General features: G+C 44.0%; 1 protein-coding gene across 6 annotated transcripts in view; it reads right to left on the bottom strand.

The window, feature by feature from the left end:
- LOC139577481 (E3 ubiquitin/ISG15 ligase TRIM25-like) overlaps positions 1-12,711 on the bottom strand; it is a 31,918-nt gene extending 19,207 nt beyond the window's left edge. For 4 of the 6 annotated variants that reach the window (XR_011675306.1, XM_071404501.1, XM_071404500.1 and 1 more), the window contains exons 1-2: positions 1,862-3,171; positions 1,343-1,438 (exon numbers count right to left, since the gene is read on the bottom strand). Coding sequence is in view for 5 of the 6 variants with exons in the window: in XM_071404501.1 (XP_071260602.1) it covers positions 1,343-1,438; positions 1,862-2,458 (693 nt within the window). In the remaining variant the exon portion in view is untranslated. Of the gene's footprint in view, positions 1-1,342; positions 1,439-1,861; positions 3,172-12,421 lie in introns of those variants that run through there. The other 2 variants (XM_071404497.1, XM_071404496.1) reach the window with 2 other exon arrangements.
- Positions 12,712-24,669: the final 11,958 nt, after the last annotated feature.

Here is a 24,669-nt window from a genome sequence, read left to right as displayed (position 1 = left end):
AGCTATATACTGGATTCTGTCCAGCTTCTGAAGACAAGTCTTTGCTGCTGTTCCATAAACTATACACCTGTAATCAATTGTTGTCCTGATCAGAGCTCTATAAATATTCATCAACGATTGTCTGTCGATTGTCCATTCATAACCAGAGACCCACACAACCAACTACCATGAAAGTGATGGAATGAGAGAGAGAGACATCGTTACAACACTGTACATAGACATAATATAACGTTTCTTCTTCTTTGGAGTTTAACGGTGGTTGGCATCCAATATGTTGCGTTACCGCCCCCAACTGGACAATAATATAAATCTATTTTACTTTGTGATACAAAATGGGAAAAGGGGAAATTATGATAATACTAAGTAACACCATTCCAACTAACCCTACACTCATTAAAAACCCACTACCCCATTCCACTACTTTGACCCTATCTGCTCCTGCACCATGACAACTAACCCTACACTCATTAAAAACCCACTACCCCATTCCACTACTGTGACCCTATCTGCTCCTGCACCATGCCAACTAACCCTACACTCATTAAAAACCCACTACCCCATTCCATTACTTTGACCCTATCTGCTCCTGCACCATGCCAACTAACCCTACACTCATTAAAAACCCACTACCCCATTCCACTACTTTGACCCTATCTGCTCCTGCACCATGCCAACGACCTGGGAGGACGGGACACCACCACTCAACACACCCTGGAACTCTTCTGAAGTCAAATCTCGTATGACCAAATACTTCTCTGGTTCTGAACTCTTCACCACACCTTCTACCTCACTTAACTCTCCCTCATTCATTTCCATTTCACCTCCAGAACTCAGTCTGGCGCACGACTCACTCTGTTTGCACTTGAATTATAACATTTGAAATATCTCTTTTGAAATTAAATGTAGTGTAAAGTTTTCTGTTCATTCATGATTGTTTATTATCTACTTCACTTGCTTTGGCATAGTAAAGATATGTTTCCCATGCCAATAAAGATCTTTGAATTGAATAGAGAGAGAGAGCTCCATGTTAATGTATAGGGGACATGAGTCTGTCATGGTTACTCATGGTTATGTGATGAGGTAGCCCCGCCTGCTACTTCTAAATCAGTGTCGGTCCAATAGGGAATGTCCTCTTGGTGTAACGGTCAAGATGTTGGTTTCTCCCACGGTAGACATGGGTTCATATCCCGTCGGTTACATTAAACAGTCTATTCTCTGAAAGGGATCCAGACAGCCTGTTCTCAAAAGTGGGATCAGTGGGATTGGACCCCTCTCCCCCTCTCTCTCTCTGATTGGAGAAGAGAAGTGAAATGGTGTGTCTCCTCTGGTCAACAATACTCACCTTGAAAGACTCCACAGCCTGTTGGAGCTCCTTCAGCTCCTTCTCTCTCTCCTGGAATCTCTGCTGGACCTTCTGCTGACTCATCCCCAGCTGCCTCTGTGGAGAATCACTCTTCAATGAGCTATCAAGCTTTATTAGTCCAGGAGATCAATAGTATAGTAATGTGACATAGGACCCATAGAGAGGAAGGTCTACAATCCTGGGGAAGTCCCTTTACAATATGATATTATGTTGCTATGTGAATGATTATAGTTTTTATGGTAGGCCTACATGTATCAAGGGGTTGAGACTGAACTTTGGACTCATAAAAGGCCATTCAGAATGATAATAGTGTTTGACTTTAGAAAATGGTGATACATTTGGAGAATCTGGGTTAACATATCTATATACTCAAGGTTTGTGTTCATATTTGTGGATCCATTTCATTTGATTTCTCTCTAGTTCAAACAGATTTAGTTCCTACTGTATCTTTAATTCTTTGTTTATCAGACAGTCACCAACAAGTTGTTCTGGTCTTACCTGTTTCTCAGTCCTCTCTGCTGCAGCTGACACTGTATCATGGCCTTTATGTTCATCCATTGAACACAGCATACAGATACACTGCTGATCGGTACGACAGTAAACCTCCAGCAGTTTGTCATGATGAGAGCAGATCTTCTCCTGTAGTTGTGCGGTGGCTTTGACCAGCTTGTGCTTCTTCAAAGCAGGAAATTCATAGTGAGGTTGGAGGTGAGTCTCACAATAAGAGGCCAGACATGCCAGACAGGACATGAGGGCTTTCTGCTTTCTGGTCCCAGTGCAGAAATCACACGCCACATCTCCAGGTCCAGCATAGCACAGAGCAGGAGGGGGAGCAGCCTGGAGTCCTGTCTTCTTCAGTTTCTCCACCAGCTCAGCCAACATGTTATTTTTCCTCAGATTAGGCCTTGGAGTGAAGGTCTCTCTGCACTGAGGACAGCTATAGACCCCTTTCAGAACATCCTGATCCCAGCAGCCCTCAATACAGATTCTACAGTAATTGTGTCCACAGGCAGTAGTGACCGGCTCCTTCAGTAGATCCAGACAGACAGAACAACAGAACTGGTCCTGGTCCAGCAGATCTCCCTGTTGAGCCATTTGGACAGTTGTTCACTCTCACACAGACAGACGACAAAGAGACTGAGATCAGTTTCGTTTCCTCAGAAGAGAGTTTGTGGGAAGGGGAGGGACTTCCTGGTTCTGCCAGAGGGCTGGGGTTAGAGGGAGGGAGGGGTTAGAGGAATGGAGGAAGAGAGAGAGGAACTGCATGCAACAGCAAGAGGGAGAAAAAATAGTTTTGTTCCAAGGTTAGAGCCCTTAACATGGAACAAATGACATAATGAATCTTAAAATGTGAGTTGTTAGAATATCTGAAGGGTAACAGTTTCTATGAAGTACGTCTGTATCATTATTTTAATGACCTTTATAATGCCTTATAATACACCTATGTGTTGTAATTAAGCAATAAGGCCTGAGGAGGTGTGGTATATGGTTAATATACAGTACCACGGATAAGGACTGAGGAGGTGTGGTATATGGTTAATATACAGTAACACAGATAAGGACTGAGGAGGTGTGGTATATGGTTAATATACAGCACCACGGATAAGGACTGAGGAGGTGTGGTATATGGTTAATATACAGTACCACGGATAAGGACTGAGGAGGTGTGGTATATGGTTAATATACAGTACCACGGATAAGGACTGAGGAGGTGTGGTATATGGTTAATATACAGCACCACGGATAAGGCCTGAGGAGGTGTGGTATATGGTTAATATACAGTACCACGGATAAGGACTGAGGAGGTGTGGTATATGGTTAATATACAGTACCACGGATAAGGACTGAGGAGGTGTTGTATATGGTTAATATACAGCACCACGGATAAGGACTGAGGAGGTGTGGTATATGGTTAATATACAGTACCACGGATAAGGACTGAGGAGGTGTGGTATATGGTTAATATACAGCACCACGGATAAGGACTGAGGAGGTGTGGTATATGGTTAATATACAGCACCACGGATAAGGACTGAGGAGGTGTGGTATATGGTTAATATACAGTACCACGGATAAGGACTGAGGAGGTGTGGTATATGGTTAATATACAGCACCACGGATAAGGACTGAGGAGGTGTGGTATATGGTTAATATACAGTACCACGGATAAGGACTGAGGAGGTGTGGTATATGGTTAATATACAGTACCACGGATAAGGACTGAGGAGGTGTGGTATATGGTTAACATACAGCACCATGGATAAGGACTGAGGAGGTGTGGTATATGGTTAATATACAGTACCATGGATAAGGACTGAGGAGGTGTGGTATATGGTTAATATACAGCACCACGGATAAGGACTGAGGAGGTGTGGTATATGGTTAATATACAGTACCACGGATAAGGCCTGAGTAGGTGTGGTATATGGTTAATATACAGTACCACGGATAAGGCCTGAGGAGGTGTGGTATATGGTTAATATACAGCACCACGGATAAGGACTGAGGAGGTGTGGTATATGGTAATATACAGTACCACGGATAAGGACTGAGGAGGTGTGGTATATGGTTAATATACAGCACCACGGATAAGGACTGAGGAGGTGTGGTATATGGTTAATATACAGCACCACGGATAAGGACTGAGGAGGTGTGGTATATGGTTAATATACAGCACCACGGATAAGGACTGAGGAGGTGTGGTATATGGTTAATATACAGCACCACGGATAAGGACTGTTCTTAGACAAGACACAACGCGGATTGAGAATTATCTAACACTTTCAAAAATACAATCACATTTTATTTTATTGGTCTCATACACATTTATCAGATGTTATTGTGGGTGTAGTGAAATGATTGTGTTCCTAGCTCCAACAGTGCAGTAATATCTAACAATGCTTGTGTTCCTGGCTCCAACAGTGCAGTAATATCTAACAATGCTTGTGTTCCTGGCTCCTACAGTGCAGTAATATCTAACATTGCTTGTGTTCCTGGCTCCAACAGTGCAGTAATATCTAACTAAATGCTTGTGTTCCTGGCTCCAACAGTGCAGTAATATCTAACAATGCTTGTGTTCCTGGCTCCAACAGTGTAGTAATATCTAACAATGCTTGTGTTCCTGGCTCCAACAGTGCAGTATAATCTAACTAAATGCTTGTGTTCCTGGCTCCAACAGTGCAGTAATATCTAACATTGCTTGTGTTCCTGGCTCCAACAGTGCAGTAATATCTAACTAAATGCTTGTGTTCCCAGCTCACAGAGGGCAAATCTAAAAAGTAAAAGAAAATATTAGGACAAACACTGATATATATATATATATACTGTGTACTGTGATGTGATGCAGAGACAACATGGAGTACATCTGTAGTATATCAGAAGAATAGTATATGTACAGCACCTAAACCTGCTTTAGAGGCATCTGGACACCACCTAGTATCATACTGCTGTAACAACACAGCACCTAAACCTGCTTTAGAGGCATCTGGACACCACCTAGTATCATACTGCTGTAACAACACAGCACCTAAACCTGCTTTAGAGGCATCTGGACACCACCTAGTGTCATTATGCTGTAACAACACAGCACCTAAACCTGCTTTAGAGGCATCTGGACACCACCTAGTATCATACTGCTGTAACAACACAGCACCTAAACCTGCTTTAGAGGCATCTGGACACCACCTGGTATCATACTGCTGTAACAACACAGCACCTAAACCTGCTTTAGAGGCATCTGGACACCACCTAGTGTCATTATGCTGTAACAACACAGCACCTAAACCTGCTTTAGAGGCATCTGGACACCACCTAGTATCATACTGCTGTAACAACACAGCACCTAAACCTGCTTTAGAGGCATCTGGACACCACCTAGTATCATACTGCTGTAACAACACAGCACCTAAACCTGCTTTAGAGGCATCTGGACACCACCTAGTGTCATACTGCTGTAACAACACAGCACCTAAACCTGCTTTAGAGGCATCTGGACACCACCTAGTGTCATTATGCTGTAACAACACAGCACCTAAACCTGCTTTAGAGGCATCTGGACACCACCTAGTATCATACTGCTGTAACAATACAGCACCTAAACCTGCTTTAGAGGCATCTGGACACCACCTAGTGTCATACTGCTGTAACAACACAGCACCTAAACCTGCTTTAGAGGCATCTGGACACCACCTAGTATCATACTGCTGTAACAACACAGCACCTAAACCTGCTTTAGAGGCATCTGGACACCACCTAGTATCATACTGCTGTAACAACACAGCACCTAAACCTGCTTTAGAGGCATCTGGACACCACCTAGTATCATACTGCTGTAACAACACAGCACCTAAACCTGCTTTAGAGGCATCTGGACCCCCTCCTAGTATCATACTGCTGTAACAACACAGCACCTAAACCTGCTTTAGAGGCATCTGGACACCACCTAGTATCATACTGCCGTAACACAGCACCTAAACCTGCTTTAGAGGCATCTGGACACCACCTAGTATCATACTGCTGTAACAACACAGCACCTAAACCTGATTTAGAGGCATCTGGACACCACCTAGTGTCATACTGCTATAACAACACAGCACCTAAACCTGCTTTAGAGGCATCTGGACACCACCTGGTATCATACTGCTGTAACAACACAGCACCTAAACCTGCTTTAGAGGCATCTGGACACCACCTAGTATCATACTGCTGTAACAACACAGCACCTAAACCTGCTTTAGTGGCATCTGGACACCACCTAGTATCATACTGCTGTAACAACACAGCACCTAAACCTGCTTTAGAGGCATCTGGACACCACCTACTGTCATACTGCTGTAACAACACAGCACCTAAACCTGCTTTAGAGGCATCTGGACACCACCTAGTATCATACTGCTGTAACAACACAGCACCTAAACCTGCTTTAGAGGCATCTGGACACCACCTAGTATCATACTGCTGTAACAACACAGCACCTAAACCTGCTTTAGAGGCATCTGGACACGACCTAGTATCATACTGCTGTAACAACACAGCACCTAAACCTGCTTTAGAGGCATCTGGACACCACCTAGTATCATACTGCTGTAACAACACAGCACCTAAACCTGCTTTAGAGGCATCTGGACACCACCTAGTATCATACTGCTGGAACAACACAGCACCTAAACCTGCTTTAGAGGCATCTGGACACCACCTAGTGTCATACTGCTGTAACAACACAGCACCTAAACCTGCTTTAGAGGCATCTGGACACCACCTAGTATCATACTGCTGTAACAACACAGCACCTAAACCTGCTTTAGAGGCATCTGGACACCACCTAGTGTCATACTGCTGTAACAACACAGCACCTAAACCTGCTTTAGAGGCATCTGGACACCACCTAGTATCATACTGCTGTAACAACACAGCACCTAAACCTGCTTTAGAGGCATCTGGACACCACCTAGTATCATACTGCTGTAACAACACAGCACCTAAACCTGCTTTAGAGGCATCTGGACACCACCTAGTATCATACTGCTGTAACAACACAGCACCTAAACCTGCTTTAGAGGCATCTGGACACCACCTAGTATCATACTGCTGTAACAACACAGCACCTAATCCTGCTTTAGAGGCATCTGGACACCACCTAGTATCATACTGCTGTAACAACACAGCACCTAAACCTGCTTTAGAGGCATCTGGACACCACCTAGTATCATACTGCTGTAACAACACAGCACCTAAACCTGCTTTAGAGGCATCTGGACACCACCTAGTATCATACTGCTGTAACAACACAGCACCTAAACCTGCTTTAGAGGCATCTGGACACCACCTAGTGTCATACTGCTGTAACAACACAGCACCTAAACCTGCTTTAGAGGCATCTGGACACCAGCTAGTATCATACTGCTGTAACAACACAGCACCTAAACCTGCTTTAGAGGCATCTGGACACCACCTAGTATCATACTGCTGTAACAACACAGCACCTAAACCTGCTTTAGAGGCATCTGGACACCACCTAGTATCATACTGCTGTAACAACACAGCACCTAAACCTGCTTTAGAGGCATCTGGACACCTCCTAGTATCATACTGCTGTAACAACACAGCACCTAAACCTGCTTTAGAGGCATCTGGACACCACCTAGTATCATACTGCTGTAACAACACAGCACCTAAACCTGCTTTAGAGGCATCTGGACACCACCTAGTATCATACTGCTGTAAAAACACAGCACCTAAACCTGCTTTAGAGGCATCTGGACACCACCTAGTATCATACTGCTGTAACAACACAGCACCTACACCTGCTTTAGAGGCATCTGGACACCACCTAGTATCATACTGCTGTAACAACACAGCACCTAAACCTGCTTTAGAGGCATCTGGACACCACCTAGTATCATACTGCTGTAACAACACAGCACCTAAACCTGCTTTAGAGGCATCTGGACACCACCTAGTATCATACTGCTGTAACAACACAGCACCTAAACCTGCTTTAGAGGCATCTGGACACCACCTAGTATCATACTGCTGTAACAACACAGCACCTAAACCTGCTTTAGAGGCATCTGGACACCACCTAGTATCACACTGCTGTAACAACACAGCACCTAAACCTGCTTTAGAGGCATCTGGACACCACCTAGTATCATACTGCTGTAACAACACAGCACCTAAACCTGCTTTAGAGGCATCTGCTGAGATGTTGGTGTTGAGCATCACAGAACCTCAGTACTGGAGCGTTCATGATCAATGCCTTGAGCTGCTCCAACTCTTTCTGCTGATGACTGTTCCAACACCACTCTGTAGTTTTACACAGTACACTTCTCATCTGACTGGTGGGAGTTGACAGACCAGGTACACATTTACCCACATAGTTAACCATATCTAAGAACCTTTGTACACCCTCTTGATCGGTAGACGGTGGCATGTTCTTGATGGCTGTCACTTTGATCTGGTCAATCTGAACACCTTCACATGTTATCGTGCACTTCCGGTTTGGAGCGAGTCGCATTCACATCCGTTACACTCACCCCCCTTTCAACCTCCTCCTTTTCCGCAGCAGTTAAAGTATTTCATTTTCATTACAACGGTTTGATTTGTTTGATCTTAGCCGTCTTTGTATCAAAGATAATTGTGTAGTTATTGAGGTTCGCTAGCCAGCTATTTTCGTCCTAACGTAACGTAACGTAGTCAACACTGCTAGCTAGCCAGCTAGCCACCGAATAGCAGCACTGCAGAAACGATTACATTACAACGGAACGACTTGATTAGTGTAGTGTTAGCTAGCTACATAGTTGTCTTTGCTATCTTTGTATCTAAGATAATTGTGTAGCTTAGAGTTGGTTTGAGTAATTATTCGGTTAACTAGCCAGCTATTTTCATCCGCCGCGCTGCCGTTCTCCTACCTAGTCAACACTGCTAGCTAGCCAACTTCTACCGAATAGCAGCACTGTAGAAACTCACATTACAACTTACATTACAACGGAACGACTTGATTAGCGTAGTGTTAGCTAGCTACATAGTTGTCTTTGCTGTCCTTGTATCCAAGATAATTGTGTAGTTTTGAGAAATTGTCAAGGTTACCTAGCCAGTTAGAGGTTACCTAGCCAGCTACACTTTCAAACAAAGTCAACAACGCAGCTACTGCTAGCCAGCCTACTTCACCGCCAGCAGTACTATATCATTTTAGTCAATAAGATTTTATTTTATTTTTGCAACGTAAGCTTAACTTTCTGAACATTCGAGACGTGTAGTCCACTTGTCATTCCAATCTCCTTTGCATTAGCGTAGCTTCTTCTGTAGCCTGTCAACTATGTGTCTGTCTATCCCTCTTCTCTCCTCTCTGCACAGACCATACAAACGCTTCACACCGCGTGGCCGCCGCTACCCTAACCTGGTGGTTCCAACGCGCACGACCCACGTGGAGTTCCAGGTCTCCGGCAGCCTCTGGAACTGCCGATCTGCGGCCAACAAGGCAGAGTTCATCTCAGCCTATGCGTCCCTCCAGTCCCTCGACTTCTTGGCACTGACGGAAACATGGATTACCACTGATAACACTGCTACTCCTACTGCTCTCTCCTCGTCTGCCCACGTGTTCTCGCACACCCCGAGAGCTTCTGGTCAGCGGGGTGGTGGCACTGGGATCCTCATCTCTCCCAAGTGGACATTCTCTCTTTCTCCCCTGACCCATCTGTCTATCGCCTCCTTTGAATTCCATGCTGTCACAGTTACCAGCCCTTTCAAGCTTAACATCCTTATCATTTATCGCCCTCCAGGTTCCCTTGGAGAGTTCATCAATGAGCTTGACGCCCTGATAAGTTCCTTTCCTGAGGATGGCTCACCTCTCACAGTTCTGGGTGACTTTAACCTCCCCACGTCTACCTTTGACTCATTCCTCTCTGCCTCCATCTTTCCACTCCTCTCCTCTTTTGACCTCACCCTCTCACCTTCCCCCCCTACTCACAAGGCAGGCAATACGCTTGACCTCATCTTTACTAGATGCTGTTCTTCCACTAATCTCATTGCAACTCCCCTCCAAGTCTCCGACCACTACCTTGTATCCTTTTCCCTCTCGCTCTCATCCAACACTTCCCACACTGCCCCTACTCGGATGGTATCGCGCCGTCCCAACCTTCGCTCTCTCTCCCCCGCTACTCTCTCCTCTTCCATCCTATCATCTCTTCCCTCTGCTCAAACCTTCTCCAACCTATCTCCTGATTCTGCCTCCTCAACCCTCCTCTCCTCCCTTTCTGCATCCTTTGACTCTCTATGTCCCCTATCCTCCAGGCCGGCTCGGTCCTCCTCTCCTGCTCCGTGGCTCGACAACTCACTGCGAGCTCACAGAACAGGGCTCCGGGCAGCCGAGCGGAAATGGAGGAAAACTCGCCTCCCTGCGGACCTGGCATCCTTTCACTCCCTCCTCTCTACATTCTCCTCTTCTGTCTCTGCTGCTAAAGCCACTTTCTACCACTCTAAATTCCAAGCATCTGCCTCTAACCCTAGGAAGCTCTTTGCCACCTTCTCCTCCCTCCTGAATCCTCCTCCCCCTCCTCCCCCCTCCTCACTCTCTGCGGATGACTTCGTCAACCATTTTGAAAAGAAGGTCGACGACATCCGATCCTCGTTTGCTAAGTCAAACGACACCGCTGGTTCTGCTCACACTGCCCTACCCTGTGCTTTGACCTCTTTCTCCCCTCTCTCTCCAGATGAAATCTCGCGTCTTGTGACGGCCGGCCGCCCAACAACCTGCCCGCTTGACCCTATCCCCTCCTCTCTTCTCCAGACCATTTCCGGAGACCTTCTCCCTTACCTCACCTCACTCATCAACTCATCCTTGACCGCTGGCTACGTCCCTTCCGTCTTCAAGAGAGCGAGAGTTGCACCCCTTCTGAAAAAACCTACACTCGATCCCTCCGATGTCAACAACTACAGACCAGTATCCCTTCTTTCTTTTCTCTCCAAAACTCTTGAACGTGCCGTCCTTGGCCAGCTCTCCTGCTATCTCTCTCAGAATGACCTTCTTGATCCAAATCAGTCAGGTTTCAAGACTAGTCATTCAACTGAGACTGCTCTTCTCTGTGTCACGGAGGCGCTCCGCACTGCTAAAGCTAACTCTCTCTCCTCTGCTCTCATCCTTCTAGACCTATCGGCTGCCTTTGATACTGTGAACCATCAGATCCTCCCCTCCACCCTCTCCGAGCTGGGCATCTCCGGCGCGGCCCACGCTTGGATTGCGTCCTACCTGACAGGTCGCTCCTACCAGGTGGCGTGGCGAGAATCTGTCTCCGCACCACGTGCTCTCACCACTGGTGTCCCCCAGGGCTCTGTTCTAGGCCCTCTCCTATTCTCGCTATACACCAAGTCACTTGGCTCTGTCATATCCTCACATGGTCTCTCCTATCATTGCTATGCACACGACACACAATTAATCTTCTCCTTTCCCCCCTCTGATAACCAGGTGGCGAATCGCATCTCTGCATGTCTGGCAGACATATCAGTGTGGATGACGGATCACCACCTCAAGCTGAACCTCGGCAAGACGGAGCTGCTCTTCCTCCCGGGGAAGGACTGCCCGTTCCATGATCTCGCCATCACGGTTGACAACTCCATTGTGTCCTCCTCCCAGAGTGCTAAGAACCTTGGCGTGATCCTGGACAACACCCTGTCGTTCTCAACTCACATCAAGGCGGTGACCCGTTCCTGTAGGTTCATGCTCTACAACATTCGCAGAGTACGACCCTGCCTCACACAGGAAGCGGCGCAGGTCCTAATCCAGGCACTTGTCATCTCCCGTCTGGACTACTGCAACTCGCTGTTGGCTGGGCTCCCTGCCTGTGCTATTAAACCCCTACAACTCATCCAGAACGCCGCAGCCCGTCTGGTGTTCAACCTTCCCAAGTTCTCTCACGTCACCCCGCTCCTCCGCTCTCTCCACTGGCTTCCAGTTGAAGCTCGCATCCGCTACAAGACCATGGTGCTTGCCTACGGAGCTGTGAGGGGAACGGCACCTCCGTACCTTCAGGCTCTGATCAGGCCCTACACCCAAACAAGGGCACTGCGTTCATCCACCTCTGGCCTGCTCGCCTCCCTACCTCTGAGGAAGTACAGTTCCCGCTCAGCCCAGTCAAAACTGTTCGCTGCTCTGGCACCCCAATGGTGGAACAAACTCCCTCACGACGCCAGGTCAGCGGAGTCAATCACCACCTTCCGGAGACACCTGAAACCCCACCTCTTTAAGGAATACCTAGGATAGGATAAAGTAATCCTTCTAACCCCCCCCTCCCCCTTAAAAGAGTTAGATGCACTATTGTAAAGTGGTTGTTCCACTGGATATCATAAGGTGAATGCACCAATTTGTAAGTCGCTCTGGATAAGAGCGTCTGCTAAATGACTTAAATGTAAATGTAAATGTTAAGACTTCCTCTCATTGAACTGGGCCTCATTCTAAATGGTCACTTTGTATTGATTGTCCATACTGGGCTTTACTATGGTTCTACATACAGTACCTGTATTGATAGTCCATACTGGTCTTTACTATGGTTCTACATACAGTACCTGTATTGATGAGGGCCTCATCATCCGGCTGCAGTCTCCAGCAGGGGGCAGTAAAACCCTATGGACCTGAAAGGGACTGCAGTGTGCTCCAGTCTCCAGCAGGGGGCAGTAAAACCCTATGGACCTGAAAGGGACTGCAGTGTGCTCCAGTCTCCAGCAGGGGGCAGTAAAACCCTATGGACCTGAAAGGGACTGCAGTGTGCTCCAGTCTCCAGCAGGGGGCAGTAAAACCCTATGGACCTGAAAGGGAAAGTGAGGAGTAAAAATCAAAGGTGAATTTACATTGATGTTTCCACGGAGACCTGAATCATATTCACTAGGCACCAAACTGAAGAAAATCAACTGAAACAGGGAGGGACTAACTGAACTAAAATAATTATGTTGCTAAATGTTTTGCTACAGTGTTCTCTAACGAATACGACCCTGGATTCAAATACTATTTGAAATCTTACAAATACATAAACCATGTTAATAGAATGAAATGGATCCAGGTTCCATTTATTCTACAATAGATTTACTGCCTGTGGAACACTTCTCCAAAGTGTCTGAAATCAAGATGACTGCAGGTCTGAATCCCAAACTAATGGGGGGAAATGGCTCCATCTAATAAGATGGTATTTAGAGGTATGAACCTTTCTATTGGGGTGAACCATCCCCTTAACATACAGGACCAGTCAAAAGTTTGGACACATCTACTCATTGTTACTATGTTTGTTTATTATTTAGTTTTTAGCTCGTTTAATGAGGGTTCAGCATTGTGTTGGCTACATGTCTTAGATTGATGCTGTGTTTCTCTCAGGTCAAAGATGAGGCCATAAAGGAACATGTTGCTGTTGTTCAAAGGTGTGGGAGAAACCACACGCTTGCTCTGTGAATGAGGAAATATATGACTGTTTCTCCCTCGAGTTTTGGGAGAAACCACACGCCTGCTCTGTGAATGAGGAAATATATGACGGTTTCTCCCTCGAGTTTTGGGAGAAACCACACGCCTGCTCTGCTCTGGATGAATATGTATGAACTTTCCAATTTGTAAGTCGCTCTGGATAAGAGCGTCAGCTAAATGACTTAAATGTAAATGTAAATGTAATGAGGAAAAATATGACTGTTTCTCCCTCGAGTTTTGGGAGAAACCACACGCCTGCTCTGTGAATGCACGTGAGATCTATGCACATACATCCCAAACAACATGGGAGAAATGGGACTCTTGCTCTTACATGTCAGGACTGTTTTCTTGGTACTTAACCATGTCTCTGGACTTTACACATCTCCTGAATGTTGTGGCGTTAAAGATTCTGGTGACTATGGATTGTCCTTCAAGTGCTGTCTATAAATCCAAATGTTGTAACCCCCGATCTAGACTGGCCATTATCTTGCTGCTTCTACTGTCTGGAAATGTGCAATCTGACCCAGGTCCTGACATTCTTCCCCCTGCCCAATTAAGGAGTCAGAGCGGAAGTTTCTGCGTATGAATGTAAGAAGTCTGCTGCTGAAGCTTCATGTTGTGGATATATGGATAAAACTGACGACTCTGATGTATTTATGCTTTCTGAAACCTGGCTCCAAAAATATATTACAGACTAAAATATTGGCATAAATGGTTACAATGTTTTAGGTGCAGATGGTAAATCTAAGGGTGGAGGTGTTGCTGTTTACGTAAAACACAAGTTCTCAGCGGTCTGACTTCTACTAAACCTCAGCAAGTTGAATATCTGTGGTTGAACCTTAACCTTGGTTCCTGTTTAAATATTGTTGTGTCTTGTTGTTATTGACCATCTGCTCCTGTTTAAATATTGTTGTATCTTGTTGTTATAGACCATCTGCTCTGTTTAAATATTGTTGTGTCTTGTTGTTATAGACCATCTGCTCCTGTTTAAATATTGTTGTATCTTGTTGTTATAGACCATCTGCTCCTGTTTAAATATTGTTGTATCTTGTTGTTATTGACCATCTGCTCCTGTTTAAATATTGTTGTGTCTTGTTGTTATAGACCATCTGCTCCTGTTTAAATATTGTTGTATCTTGTTGTTATAGACCATCTGCTCCTGTTTAAATATTGTTGTATCTTGTTGTTATAGACCATCTGCTCCTGTTTAAATATTGTTGTATCTTGTTGTTACAGACCATCTGCTCCTGTTTAAATATTGTTGTATCTTGTTGTTATTGACCATCTGCTCCTGTTTAAATATTGTTGTATCTTGTTGTTATAGACCATCTGCTCCTGTTTAAATATTGTTGTATCTTGTTGTTATAGACCATCTGCTCCTGTTTAAATATTGTTGTATCTTGTTGTTATAGACCATCTGCTCCTGTTTAAATATTGTTGTATCTTGTTGTTATAGACCATCTGCTCCTGTTTAAATATTGTTGTATCTTGTTGTTATAGACCATCTGCTACTGTTTAAATATTGTTGTATCTTGTTGTTATAGACCATCTGCTACTGTTTAAATATTGTTGTATCTTGTTGTTATTGACCATCTGCTCCTGTTTAAATATTGTTGTGTCTTGTTGTTATAGACCATCTGCTGCTGTTTAAATATTGTTGTATCTTGTTGTTATTGACCATCTGCTCCTGTTTAAATATTGTTGTATCTTGTTGTTATTGACCATCTGCTCCTGTTTAAATATTGTTGTGTCTTGTTGTTATAGACCATCTGCTGCTGTTTAAATATTGTTGTATCTTGTTGTTATTGACCATCTGCTCCTGTTTAAATATTGTTGTATCTTGTTGTTATTGACCATCTGCTCCTGTTTAAATATTGTTGTGTCTTGTTGTTATTGACCATCTGCTCCTGTTTAAATATTGTTGTATCTTGTTGTTATAGACCATCTGCTCCTGTTTAAATATTGTTGTATCTTGTTGTTATAGACCATCTGCTACTGTTTAAATATTGTTGTATCTTGTTGTTATAGACCATCTGCTCCTGTTTAAATATTGTTGTATCTTGTTGTTATAGACCATCTGCTCCTGTTTAAATATTGTTGTGTCTTGTTGTTATTGACCATCTGCTCCTGCTGTCTCTCTGGATTGTATTTTCAGATTATCACAGCATGTCAACTCTGACTTTGTCCTGATGGGTGATCTGAATCAGGACTGGTTAACATCTAGCTCTGATCATCTCTAAATTCTATACAAAACCTATAATCTCACTCAGATTGTCAACACGAGGTTGAATATAAAGGATCCTCTGAAATCCTCTTTGATTGTTTTAATCTTAACCGATACTCTTCATCGTTTTAATGCTTCTGGTATTTTTACAAATAACATAAGTGATCACTGTGCTCTTGCCTGTGTGAGAGATGGTCAAATTACTGAGCATTCTCCACGTGTCATTACGAAAAGAAACAGGAAGCTGTTTGATACTCCAGGTGTTTTACATGATGTAACCAGCATTGAATGGAATAGAATTAATCCCTGATGTTGAATTAGCCTTTTCTTACTTCCACAATGCATTCCAGGATGTATGCAATAGGCCCCTTTAAATACATTCAGGATTAAGGGCAGAGAGAAGCCCTGGTTTACTGAGGAACGTACTAAAATCATAAGGGAACTAAATGCTATGTGGGTTAAAGCAAGAGGGTCTGGCTCAGCGGATGATTGGATGGCTTTTAAACGTCTTAGAAATATGGGTGTGGCTTTGATCTGAAAAGTGAAAGCAGACCACTACCTGAAATCTACTACAGATCATTATGATCTGAAAAATGAAAGCAGACCACTACCTGAAATCTACTACAGATCATTATGATCTGAAAAGTGAAAGCAGACCACTCCCTGAAATCTACTACAGATCATTATGATCTGAAAAGTGAAAGCAGACCACTACCTGAAATCTACTACAGATCATTATGATCTGAAAAGTGAAAGCAGACCACTCCCTGAAATCTACTACAGATCATTATGATCTGAAAAGATAAAGCAGACCACTCCCTGAAATCTACTACAGATCATTATGATCTGAAAAGTGAAAGCAGACCAATCCCTGAAATCTACCTCAGATCATTATGATCTGAAAAGTGAAAGCAGACCACTCCCTGAAATCTACTACAGATCATTATGATCTGAAAAGTGAAAGCAGACCACTCCCTGAAATCTACTACAGATCATTATGATCTGAAAAGTGAAAGCAGACCACTACCTGAAATCTACTACAGATAATTAAGATCTGAAAAGTGAAGCAGACCACTCCCTGAAATCTACTACAGATCATTATGATCTGAAAAGTGAAAGCAGACCACTACCTGAAATCTACTACAGATCATTATGATCTGAAAAGTGAAAGCAGACCACTCCCTGAAATCTACTTCAGATCATTTAAATAATCCCTCCACATTTTGACAAGTAGTGAAAGGTTTGGAGTGAAAAGAAGATTCACAGATTCCCAAACTAGTGTTGGTCGACACTCAGGTTGTAACTGAGAGAACCTCCATTCTGAAAGCCTTGAATCAGCATTTTATAGATGCAGGCAGTTTGTTTAAAAATGTTAAACCCCCCCTGTGAATTTACCTGAGACTCCTGTGCACTCCTTCACCAGGTTCTCCTTCTCATCCCTGTACACTCCTTCACCAGGTTCTCCTTCTCATCCCTGACACCCCTGTACACTCCTTCACCAGGTTCTCCTTCTCATCCCTGTACACTCCTTCACCAGGTTCTCCTTCTCATCCCTGACACCCCTGTGCCCTCCTTCACCAGGTTCTCCTCCTCATCCCTGTACACTCCTTCACCAGGTTCTCCTTCTCATCCCTGACACCCCTGTGCACTCCTTCACCAGGTTCTCCTTCTCATCCCTGACACCCCTGTACACTCCTTCACCAGGTTCTCCTTCTCATCCCTGACACCCCTGTGCAATCCTTCACCAGGTTCTCCTTCTCCTCCCTGACACCCCTGTACACTCCTTCACCAGTTTCTCCTTCTCATCCCTGACACCCCTGTACACTCCTTCACCAGGTTCTCCTTCTCATCCCTGAGACCCCTGTACACTCCTTCACCAGGTTCTCCTTCTCATCCCTGACACCCCTGTACACTCCTTCACCAGGTTCTCCTTCTCATCCCTGACACCCCTGTGCAATCCTTCACCAGGTTCTCCTTCTCCTCCCTGACACCCCTGTACACTCCTTCACCAGTTTCTCCTTCTCATCCCTGACACCCCTGTACACTCCTTCGCCAGGTTCTCCTTCTCATCCCTGACACCCCTGTGCACTCCTTCACCAGGTTCTCCTTCTCATCCCTAACACCCCTGTACACTCCTTCACCAGGTTCTCCTTCTCATCCCTGACACCCCTGTACACTCATTCACCAGGTTCTCCTTCTCATCCCTGACACCCCTGTGCACTCCTTCACCAGGTTCTCCTTCTCATCCCTGACACCTCTGTGTGCTCCTTCACCAGGTTCTCCTTCTCCTCCCTGACACCCCTGTACACTCCTTCAACAGGTTCTCCTTCTCATCCCTGAGACCCCTGTACACTCCTTCACCAGGTTATCCTTCTCATCCCTGACACCCCTGTGCACTCCTTCACCAGGTTCCCCTTCTCATCCCTGACACCCCTGTACACTCCTTCACCAGGTTCTCCTTCTCATCCCTGATACCCCTGTGCACTCCTTCACCAGTTTCTCCTTCTCATCCCTGACACCCCTGTACACTCCTTCACCAGGTTCTCCTTCTCATCCTTCTCTGTTTCAGAAGTGTGTAAAGCCCTGAAATAAATTGATAGAACAAAATCCCCTGGCCCTGATGAACTAGACCCCTGCTTCCTACACCTGGCTGCTGACATCATTGCTCTCCCCTATATGTTTCACCTCACGCTTGACGTGAAGGAAATCCCCAAGTTATGTAAATCTGCTTTTGTGCTGCCTCTCCTGAAAGGTGGAGATCCTTCGCTACTTGACAACTATCGACCCATATCAACATCGTCTGTACTGTCAAAGGTACTGGAGTCCTTAGTTAGTAGGGAGCTGAAGGCCTACCTCCAAGAAAACAACTTCTTTAATGGAATGCAGTCAGGCTTTAGGTCTGGCCACAGCACTGTTTCAGCAACATTGAAGGTTTTAAATGACATCCACTGTGCTCTTGACAACAAGTGTGTCTGTCTTTATTGATTTGTCAAAGGCTTTTGACACCGTGGACCATGCTGTATTAGTGCAAAGGTTAAAATGTTGTGGAATTACAGGTCATGATCTAGACTGGTTTATAAATTACCTATCAAATCGTACACAATGTGTAATGGCGGATGGTTGTAAATCTGAGTCCATAGAGGTATGCTCAGGTGTTCCGCAAGGTTCTATTTTGGGCCCACTGTTGTTCCTTTTGTATATCAACAACATTGTGGATCTTAATGAAACAGCGGTTGTTCATTTTGTATATCAACAACATTGTGGATCTTAATGAAACAGAGGATGTTCATTTTGTATATCAACAACATTGGGGATCTTAATGAAACAGCGGTTGTTCATTTTGTATATCAACAACATTGGGGATCTTAATGAAACAGAGGATGTTCATTTTGTATATCAACAACATTGGGGATCTTAATGAAACAGCGGATGTTCATTTTGTATATCAACAACATTGAGGATCTTAATGAAACAGAGGATGTTCATTTTGTATATCAACAACATTGGGGATCTTAATGAAACAGAGGATGTTCATTTTGTATATCAACAACATTGGGGATCTTAATGAAACAGCGGATGTTCATTTTGTATATCAACAACATTGGGGATCTTAATGAAACAGCGGATGTTCATTTTGTATATCAACAACATTGGGGATCTTAATGAAACAGCGGATGTTCATTTTGTATATCAACAACATTGGGGATCTTATTGAAACAGCGGATGTTCATTTTAATGCAGATGATACTGTTCTTTATTCAAGTGGTAGTAGTTTATCTTTAGTAGTTTATCTTTAGTAGTTTATCTTTAGCTTTTGAAAATGCCCAAAGAGCATTTAACATCATACAACAGAATCTGTATGATTTGAAGCTGGTTCTGAATTTCAAATGCCAGGCATGTTACTAATCATGTCATTGCTACATTGTCTGGACATACTATAGAGCAAGTCAAAGTGTACCTATATTTGGGTGTGTGGGTTGATGACAAGCTGAGCTTCACTGTTCATGTAGAGAACTTGATAAGGAAGCTCAAGCTGAAAATAGGTTTTTATTACCGGCATAAGGCTTGTTTTTCTCTGGAGGCCAGGAAGGAGCCGGTACGATGTACATTACTGGCGGTTTTAGATTTTAGTGACGTTATATATATGCAGCCCTCAGCCACTACCCTGAGAGCACTTGATTCAGTGTATCATGCAGCCCTCAACCACGACCCTGAGAGCACTTGATTCAGTGTATCATGCAGCCCTCAGCCACTACCCTGAGAGCACTTGATTCAGTGTATCATGCAGCCCTCAGCCACTACCCTGAGAGCACTTGATTCAGTGTATCATGCAGGCCTCAACCACTACCCTGAGAGCACTTGATTCAGTATATCATGCAGCCCTCAGCCACAACCCTGAGAGCACTTGATTCAGTGTATCATGCAGCCCTCAGCCACTACCCTGAGAGCACTTGATTCAGTGTATCATGCAGCCCTCAGCCACGACCCTGAGAGCACTTGATTCAGTGTATCATGCAGCCCTCAGCCACTACCCTGAGAGCACTTGATTCAGTGTATCATGCAGCCCTCAGCCACTACCCTGAGAGCACTTGATTCAGTGTATCATGCAGCCCTCAACCACGACCCTGAGAGCACTTGATTCAGTGTATCATGCAGCCCTCAGCCACTACCCTGAGAGCACTTGATTCAGTGTATCATGCAGCCCTCAGCCACTACCCTGAGAGCACTTGATTCAGTGTATCATGCAGGCCTCAACCACTACCCTGAGAGCACTTGATTCAGTATATCATGCAGCCCTCAGCCACAACCCTGAGAGCACTTGATTCAGTGTATCATGCAGCCCTCAGCCACTACCCTGAGAGCACTTGATTCAGTGTATCATGCAGCCCTCAGCCACGACCCTGAGAGCACTTGATTCAGTGTATCATGCAGCCCTCAGCCACTACCCTGAGAGCACTTGATTCAGTGTATCATGCAGCCCTCAGCCACTACCCTGAGAGCACTTGATTCAGTGTATCATGCAGCCCTCAGCCACGACCCTGAGAGCACTTGATTCAGTGTATCATGCAGCCCTCAGCCACTACCCTGAGAGCACTTGATTCAGTGTATCATGCAGCCCTCAGCCACTACCCTGAGAGCACCTGATTCAGTGTATCATGCAGCCCTCAGCCACTACCCTGAGAGCACTTGATTCAGTGTATCATGCAGCCCTCAGCCACTACCCTGAGAGCACTTGATTCAGTGTATCATGCAGGCCTCAGCCACTACCCTGAGAGCACTTGATTCAGTGTATCATGCAGCCCTCAGGTTCATTACCAATCAGAAACGTCTAACACATCATTGTGATCTCTACAGCGCTGTTGGCTGGTCGTCATTGACCTTGAGTAGTCTTAAACACTGGTAGACACTGATTTATAAGGTCATGATGGGTAAAATGACATTATATCTCTGTTCTTTTTTAGTCAGGTCAGTAAATAAATATCAATTACGGTCCCATTCTGATTTGCTTCTAACAGAACCAAACATTAGAACAGGTCATGGTAGGAATAGTTTTAGTTACTCAGCTCCGTGGTCCTGGAATTCTCTCCTGAACATTTTAAAATGTGATGATCTAGTTTCGTTAGTGGAGTTTAAACACTTGATCGATGTATATATCATAGAAGATTGTAATTGTTTTTAGGCCAGCTGTTTTTTGTCAAGATTTTTTTGTTGTTAATGTAAAATGTAATTGTTGTACTGTATGTGTGTTTATAGTGATGTTTAATGTTGTGTTAAATACAAACTATAATAAAAAAATCAATACAGGTACTGTATGTAGAACCATAGTAAAGACCAGTATGGACTATCAATACAGGTACTGTATGTAGAACCATAGTAAAGACCAGTATGGACTATCAATACAGGTACTGTATGTAGAACCATAGTAAAGACCAGTATGGACTATCAATACAGGTACTGTATGTAGAACCATAGTAAAGTCCAGTATGGACTATCAATACAGGTACTGTATGTAGAACCATAGTAAAGACCAGTATGGACTATCAATACAGGTACTGTATGTAGAACCATAGTAAAGACCAGTATGGACTATCAATACAGGTACTATATGTAGAACCATAGTAAAGACCAGAATGGACTATCAATACAGGTACTGTATGTAGAACCATAGTAAAGACCAGTATGGACTATCAATACAGGTACTGTATGTAGAACCATAGTAAAGACCAGTATGGACTATCAATACAGGTACTGTATGTAGAACCATAGTAAAGACCAGAATGGACTATCAATACAGGTACTGTATGTAGAACCATAGTAAAGACCAGTATGGACTATCAATACAGGTACTGTATGTAGAACCATAGTAAAGACCAGAATGGACTATCAATACAGGTACTGTATGTAGAACCATAGTAAAGCCCAGTATGGACTATCAATACAGATACTGTATGTAGAACCATAGTAAAGACCAGTATGGACTATCAATACAAAGTGACCATTTAGAATGAGGCCCAGTTCAATGAGAGGAAGTCTTAACAGAACTGGGGGATGACAGACAGGAAGTGGGGGGGTGGAGATCTAATATATTGTTGTGCCAAACACTAAAGCATGATATTGTAATAAATCTACACCCTATTCCCTACGTAGAACACTACTTTAGACCTGGTCAGAAGCACCGTAGTGCACTACGTAGGGAATAGGGAACCATTTGGAACAGAGACAGTAATTCCCCTGAACATCTTCCTCTTCCTCATCTGGTTTCTTGAACAGCCCTTCACTCCTCCCCTCTTCCTCCCCTCCTCCCTTTTCATTCTATTCTATCAGCCACACCACTAGCTCACCTCCACACAATATATTTACAAGTTAAAGACACACCTTGGAATAAATAACAAAGGAAAACTATTACTAGATGAAGTTTAGTGTTTTTTATTATTTCCCATCACCATAAATCATATTTAATCACTGAACAGTAGCAGACCTAACTTCATCTGTTCCTGACTCTGGATAGTGGATTAAAAAGACCATCAATCTCCAATGATATTAAAGTACTATTCTGAACATTACTGATATACTGAGTGGCAAGTCAAGATATCTGCTGGTTTTATTGTTTGGTCAATAGCACCACCTGCTGGACAGGTTTAATGTTGCTGGACTGAGCAGTTTGGGAGGATGAAAGATGACACATTTAGGGCCGGTTTCCTGGACATCTACATTGAACATACTTTTTAGTCCAGGACTAGGATTAATCTGTGTCTGGGAAACCAGTCCATATAGTTTAGTAGAAAGTAAGTGATACCAGCTTGTAGTGGGCTGACTAGTCCTGAATTGTCCTTTAGTTCCTGGACCATTTTCCATGCAGCTCCAGGTGACAGAGAACACATCAATTAGGACCAACAAGCTGATCAATGATACTGAGGAGAATTACATAGAGACAGAGAACCAACTGAGAAAACATATCAATGGTTCTGAATGACAACCAATATACATCAACACCAGACATCAGGATTCATGGAAATGTACAAGATTAAAACATTGCAATTACAAAAAAATGAAAACATTGAATTTTAAATCATAACATCTTCTGAAGATCAAATCAGTTAAATCATTGTAGATAAAACAGAGCAGAATGAATCATCACATCTGGGGACCATCACCACCAGCATGACTAGTATCTATGTGGACCCTACTACAGTTTAACCAGCTCAGCTATAGACTACACCAGCATGACTAGTATCTATGTGGACCCTACTACAGTTTAACCAGCTCAGCTATAGACTACACCAGCATGACTAGTATCTATGTGGACCCTACTACAGTTTAACCAGCTCAGCTATAGACTACACCAGCATGACTAGTATCTATGTGGATCCTACTACAGTTTAACCAGCTCAGCTATAGACTACACCAGCATGACTAGTATCTATGTGGACCCTACTACAGTTTAACCAGCTCAGCTATAGACTACACCAGCATGACTAGTATCTATGTGGACCCTACTACAGTTTAACCAGCTCAGCTATAGACTACACCAGCATGACTAGTATCTATGTGGACCCTACTACAGTTTAACCAGCTCAGCTATAGACTACACCAGCATGACTAGTATCTATGTGGACCCTACTACAGTTTAACCAGCTCAGCTATAGACTACACCAGCATGACTAGTATCTATGTGGACCCTACTACAGTTTAACCAGCTCAGCTATAGACTACACCAGCATGACTAGTATCTATGTGGACCCTACTACAGTTTAACCAGCTCAGCTATAGACTACACCAGCATGACTAGTATCTATGTGGACCCTACTACAGTTTAACCAGCTCAGCTATAGACTACACCAGCATGACTAGTATCTATGTGGACCCTACTACAGTTTAACCAGCTCAGCTATAGACTACACCAGCATGACTAGTATCTATGTGGACCCTACTACAGTTTAACCAGCTCAGCTATAGACTACACCAGCATGACTAGTATCTACGTGGACCCTACTACAGTTTAACCAGCTCAGCTATAGACTACACCAGCATGACTAGTATCTATGTGGACCCTACTACAGTTTAACCAGCTCAGCTATAGACTACACCAGCATGACTAGTATCTATGTGGACCCTACTACAGTTTAACCAGCTCAGCTATAGACTACACCAGCATGACTAGTATCTATGTGGACCCTACTACAGTTTAACCAGCTCAGCTATAGACTACACCAGCATGACTAGTATCTATGTGGACCCTACTACAGTTTAACCAGCTCAGCTATAGACTACACCAGCATGACTAGTATCTATGTGGACCCTACTACAGTTTAACCAGCTCAGGTTCTGACTACACCAGCATGACTAGTATCTATGTGGACCCTACTACAGTTTAACCAGCTCAGCTATAGACTACACCAGCATGACTAGTATCTATGTGGACCCTACTACAGTTTAACCAGCTCAGCTATAGACTACACCAGCATGACTAGTATCTATGTGGACCCTACTACAGTTTAACCAGCTCAGCTATAGACTACACCAACATGACTAGTATCTATGTGGACCCTACTACAGTTTAACCAGCTCAGCTATAGACTACACCAGCATGACTAGTATCTATGTGGACCCTACTACAGTTTAACCAGCTCAGCTATAGAC

Source organism: Salvelinus alpinus, chromosome 6, assembly GCF_045679555.1.
Source record: "Salvelinus alpinus chromosome 6, SLU_Salpinus.1, whole genome shotgun sequence".
NCBI classification, from domain to species: Eukaryota; Metazoa; Chordata; class Actinopteri; order Salmoniformes; family Salmonidae; genus Salvelinus; species Salvelinus alpinus.
Note: the sequence above shows the minus strand (reverse complement) of the source record. Positions and strands in the feature narration are given on the sequence as shown.